Source organism: Phragmites australis, chromosome 7, assembly GCF_958298935.1.
Source record: "Phragmites australis chromosome 7, lpPhrAust1.1, whole genome shotgun sequence".
Taxonomy (NCBI): domain Eukaryota; kingdom Viridiplantae; phylum Streptophyta; class Magnoliopsida; order Poales; family Poaceae; genus Phragmites; species Phragmites australis.
The window spans coordinates 23,776,550-23,782,329 of NC_084927.1; the positions used below are offsets into that span (position 1 = coordinate 23,776,550).

Genomic DNA, 5,780 nt, shown 5'->3' on the forward strand with positions numbered 1-5,780 from the left:
GAACATCAAGGCTGATATACTCCTCTTCAAATCCAACAACAGTCTTTGCAGAGCATGATTAGTTTCCTCCACAAAAAAAATGGAGGGGACACAACAAGCACGACGCTTGAGTTAACAGGCTTCCTTCTCAAAGCACCACGCTGCAGCCGCCCAAAACCTTTCGAAACTCCTTGAGTTGCACGTCTCTCTCTCTCTCTCTCTCTCTCTCTCTCTCTCTCTCTCTCTCTCTCTCTCTCTCTCTCTCTCTCTCTCTACACACACACACACACACACACGCACGCATCTATAAGTACCACTAAGCCATCACATTAAGCAAGCACTCCTCCTTCCGTCTTCCTCATAGACTTCCACCTACTTCGAGTCTATCTACATCCAGCTTGCACCTCAGCTCACCATGGGTGGAGCTTCTAACCTTCCTCCTGGCTTCCACTTCTTCCCTTCAGATGAAGAGCTCGTCATCCATTTCCTCCGCCGCAAAGCGTCCCTCCTCCCATGCCAGCCAGACGTCGTCCCTACAGTACTTCTGAATCACCATGATCCATGGGAACTGAATGGTATGTATCTAATACTAGCTAATCATGTATTCTTGTCGTCATCACTATGTTGTAAGGGTCATGTCCTGATGGTTAGCAACGATTCTTTCTAGGCAAAGCACTTCAAGCAGGTAACCAGTGGTACTTCTTCAGTCATGCAACAAAAAGTAGGGTCACACCAAATGGGTACTGGAGTTCTATTTGTGCCGACGAGATGGTAAGCAGCGGCGGCTGTAATGTCGGCCTGAAGAAATCACTTGTCTTCTCCATTGGAGAGCTCTCTGAAGGCATCGAAACCAACTGGATCATGCATGAGTATCACTTATGGGATGGGAGCAGGGGGAGTAGCAGTAGCGCTTCAAGTAGTTCAGGCAGGAGGTTGCACAAGAAAGGTCACTCAGATACAGTAAGAGCTGCATACATGTCTGCTTACTTCACTTAGCACTATTGTATATATATACATACATGATTAGATAATGCATGATCATTGCAGGAGTCCAATAACTGGGTGATATGCCGAGTGTTTAATTCGAGCTGCGGATCACAAGTGAGCTTCCACGAGGAGGGCATGGAGCTTTCATGCTTAGATGAGGTGTTCCTATCCCTTGACGACTATGATGAAGTCGATCAGTTTGCCGAATAAATAGAGCCCTTAAATTATGAGCAGATCGAACTCATAGTAGGCCCTGAACCTATGAAACCATTTGATGATGATTCTAGCACGAAAAGTTACATTCCAAAAGATCGAATGATTTTATAGGTAGCCTAAACCACTGCGTCTAGACCACATGTAGTAATTCTCCTCCGAGGCGCATGTTACAAACTTGAGTTAGTTTTCTATAACTATGGCATTAGTGTGAATAATCCCCTCTATTAAAAGGTTACTTAATTTTCTTGAGCATTTTCATGGTTTGTTCTACATGATGGAGCACATGTTCTGGATAATCGCTGTAAGGAAGATAACATGGTTGGAGCTTGCTCAAGCATATCATCCATGAAGTAAGCACCAAAAGGCTATGTGTGTGTGTGTCCGTGTGTCTCTATATTACACAGAAGATTTGTATGTATGGGGAAGTGATGCAGCCATGAACTCGTTACTAGATCCACGGGCAGCCACGCTAATTGTATGTATGGGGAAGTGATGCTGCCATGGGGAAGTTTCTAAATCTTTGTTGGTGGATTGCAGTGCTTAGACACATCTCATAATAGTTGCAATGAGAGGCCACATGGGTGGCGACTGCATCGCCGCCACCGGAACTTCCCCCTCCACAACCTCTTGCGGCCGCTGCCGCCACATCTGGCCGGCGGTGGCGCCAAGCGGTTGCCACCATAGTCTCCCCCTTTCCCTCCCCTTCCTTCCTCCTCCCTCCTTCCCCCTCTTCCACTCGTTGAGCGTTGTTTTGTGTGGATCCGGCGTCCCCTTTGCTGGATCTGGTTTTTGTGGAGGGGCTCCTTGCGTCGGCGGCTGGCTCCATGTAGATTCGATGCCGCGCGGTTCTCCTCAGTCGGGAGGCGGGCCAAGTCGATGGCAGCTCCTTGGGGGCATGTTCGTGGCCTCAACCTCGTCGCCTCTGGCGCGCCCATTGCCGCCAAGGACATGGGCATCGTCATGGACACACGTCACGGGATGCTACTTCGTGGTCTTTGATCCGGCGTTTGAGGAGGTCGTCCTAGTCCAGGTGCCGAGGGTGCTACTCACATGCATGCTCGGCCTTTCAGCGTCCGTGCTTGCCAACCGCCGCGTGCATCTGCAAGTTCATCAGCACCTGCTTCCGCATCGTGCAGCAAGCCGGGACCAAGGGGGGCTTGCTGCTACGTGTCTCTCAGCAGTCCATGCAGGTGGTGATCTGCCGTGTCTTTGCCTACCAGACATTGTTGTGGTGGCAATGGCGTGTATGGTGGCGTCCGAGGTCGCCATGGTGCTCGTTGTCATGTGCCGCAACGTCCGTTAGGCGGTCGTCCCCTATGCTGTGCGTGTTGCCCCTTCTGTGCCCCTCAGCATGTCCTCGCTTCCGTTCCGCCCTGTGCTCACCGCCGGTGTTGCTGTCTGTCGCTGTTGGCTTTTAATGCCCTATGGCCTGCTGTCGTCTCACCGTTGTTGCCCTACTATTGTTGACCTATTGCTGGTGGTGGTTCGTGCGCTTGGTAGGTTTGCGGTCGGAGTGTGTGCTCCCCCTCGGTGCCTCGGTGACTCCTCCCCTTGCCGAATTTCCTCTTTCTCTATTCTGGCCCGCAGGGTGTTTCGTGGTGAGGGGTTGTGCGCTTGTCCGACTGCATGCTGTGCTTGGCGTGGTGCTGTCGGCTTGGCTTCATCCTACTGCGTCCTTAGTTGGCCTCAGCCCCTCAGTGCCATGGTAGCTCCTCCGCTTGTTGGATTCTCTTCTTCCCTCTAGTCCTGCCTGCTAGGAGCATCGTGGAGTGTGGGGGCTTTTGGGTGATGCGTGCTCGCGGTGGCTAGGTCTTCGGGTGGGGGTTGGGTGTTCTAGGTGAAAGCCTTTCCCGTCTTTTGGCTTGGGCTGACGGCGGTGACGCCCTCGGGTGCTGCTTTCTCCTCGGAGGCTTTTGTTGAAGGTGCTCCCCCTCCCCCTTTTTTATCTGGTGCATCGTGATCTCCCTGGAGGCGTCACTATGGAGGATCTCATGCTGCATTCTGGTGACCGATGGCTTGGTGGTGACGGGAGCCTGCTTCAACGACGGTTGCGGCCTCAACGATCCTCTTTTGGGGTATGTTGTTCGGTGGGGTCTCTACTCTATTGGTGCCAAACCTTTCTGCCCACGGGCGACCTTTGGTGGAGTTGGAGCTGTTGCGTCGGGGCGTCCGATGAGCTTGGCAACAATGACACAAGGTTGTTGTGGACGGGGCATGGGGCCATCTTCACAGTGACTGAAGTCTGCTTCGGGAAGTCAGAGCTGCTTGGGCGCAGCGTGCAACGAGCTTTGTGTTATGGTGGTTGGCTTTTGCCGTCGAGACGCTCAAGTCGTTGGGTCTTTCGCCAGTTGACCCTAAATAAACTATGTAGTTGTTAAGGTTTTTGGACTCGGTTTCTCTCATAAACAGGATCAAGTCTCTTCTTCTATAATAACATCAGCATTTCTAGTGCCGTCCTTTCGAAAAAAAGATTGCAGTGCTTAGTGCATTGGCTTTAGATTACCGATTATGGATACCAAGTGCCCAGCAAAAACTTTGCTTTGTAAAAAGGTGGTAGGAGAAATCTAACCTTGGAAGATGATATTTAATGTTTGTACTAGGAGTTGTAATGCTTTCCTAAGTAATTTTAGCTTCCTGTCCTTGCTTTTCCTGGCTAGCAGATTTGACAATGGTCCAGCATATGGAGTACAAGTGAATGAGAAAAGCATCGATAAAAAAGAGGAAAGAATGAATTGCAACGATGCCAGTAATTAAATGTGTTATCATTTGAGTTGTTCTTCGGTTGATTTTTGTATTGATGGGGAACAATTAGAGATCAACCGGAAGTTTGCATTCTGACATTAACAAAAAAAATGGAACAAAACATAAAGCTACAAGCTTCTAAAAGTTATCTGTAGGGCCAAATCTTAGAATAAATCATTCTTTGCAGAACAAGCTGCTTAAATTGCAATCAAATTTGAATATTGTTATCTGTTGCAAGCCATCCCTAGTATTTCCCTAACAAGTTCAACTGTTCGAAGGATTAACAGGAATACAGGATAAAAAACAAAATATCTAAATGCACTCAACAGTAATACAATAAGTATACCTATATCCGTGTGTAAGAAGCATCAACACCAATATGCTTGATGAGCTCATGCTTCACTGGATCCCAAGCAATACTGATAGCATATATACTGTCTGAGTAAAAAAAGAGTAGGTGCATGAGAAGAAGCACCAAAATCTGTAAGTAACCACTGTAACCAACTGAACTCCACTGTCAATAATGTCATGACTCACAACTGAACCTCTGCACTAGAATGAGAAACTACGGTCTGTTTTTTAGTCTTTCAAGCAATGAGAGAACCATCAAGGAAAACATAGTAGGTGCAAATAGACCGGTGATCAAAAGGATCACTAGCCTAAGTAGCAGCAGAATAAGCATGAAGTTGTAAAGAGTTGGAGTGTGGAAAGAAGAGACGATGAGAGGTAGTCCCACAAAAATAGCGCAAAACACACATGAGATGACTAGTCGAGCTGAGTGAAAGCAGAAATGAACTGATTGAGGATGTGCATTGCATGAGAAATATCAGGCCGAGTGACACCAAGGTAAACAAGACTCCCAACTAGATGACGGTAGCAAGTGAGATCCGTAAGAGGCCCACTATCAATGAGAGAAGCACGATGAAGAAGATCCTAAATATACTTCTATTGGGACAGAAAGAAGACCTCAGAAGTAGAAGAAATCTCAATTCCAAGAAAGTAGCGAAGAAGACCAAAATCAGACAAAAGAAACTGCTCAATGAGATGAGCCTACACAAAGGTAATATACTCAGAATCATCTCTTGTAATGATTATGTCATCAACATATAAGAGAAGAAGAGTCCGACCATGAGAGGAAGCGTGAACAAAGAGCACAGATCATGAGAACTATCAGAAAAACCAACGGTAATGACCACAGAAGAAAAGCGCTCAAACCAGGCTCGAGGGCTTGCTTAAGGCCACAGAGAGAGCGACGGAGATGACAAATCATACCCTCAAGAATAGAATACCCTGGCGGTGGGTGCATGTAGACCTCCTCATGCAAATCACCATTAAGAAAGACATTGGTGACATCAAACTAGGAGATAGACCATTGACGCACAGAAGCAACAACAAAAAGAGTGTGCACTGTGATCATGTGGGCCACCGGAGAACAGTCTCATCATAGTCATGACCATGCTCCAGCTAAAAACCACGGGTGAAAAAAATGAGCCTTGTAGCACTTAAGAGAACCATTAGAGCGAGTTTTAACCTTATAGACCCACTTGCACGTGATAGGACGAACATGTTGAGAAAGAGGAACAAGTTCTCACGTGCCGGTGCGCTCAAGAGTAGCAAGCTCCTCTATCGTCGCATGTTGTCATTCCTAATGGGCAACAACATCATGATAAGAAGACCAATCGACAGGAACAACACCAGGAAAGCCAAAGTGACCAGGAGGTCGAATCAAATGGCGATCACGAAGAGAATAGCAGTGAGAAGATGGAGGAACTGAATCGCCGGAAGTAGATAGCTCATTAGAAGGTGAGACAACAAGATGGGAGATAACACGAGAATAACAAGTGTAGTGGAAAAGA

General features: G+C 47.7%; 1 protein-coding gene across 1 annotated transcript; it reads left to right on the forward strand.

Moving 5' to 3' along the window:
• The first annotated feature begins 300 nt into the window (after positions 1-300).
• LOC133923504 (NAC domain-containing protein 104-like) lies at positions 301-1,564 on the forward strand. The gene is made up of 3 exons (XM_062368789.1): positions 301-554; positions 647-939; positions 1,027-1,564. Exons 1-3 carry the CDS (start codon positions 395-397, stop codon positions 1,174-1,176), a joined length of 603 nt encoding a protein of 200 aa, XP_062224773.1. The 5' UTR covers positions 301-394; the 3' UTR covers positions 1,177-1,564.
• Positions 1,565-5,780: the final 4,216 nt, after the last annotated feature.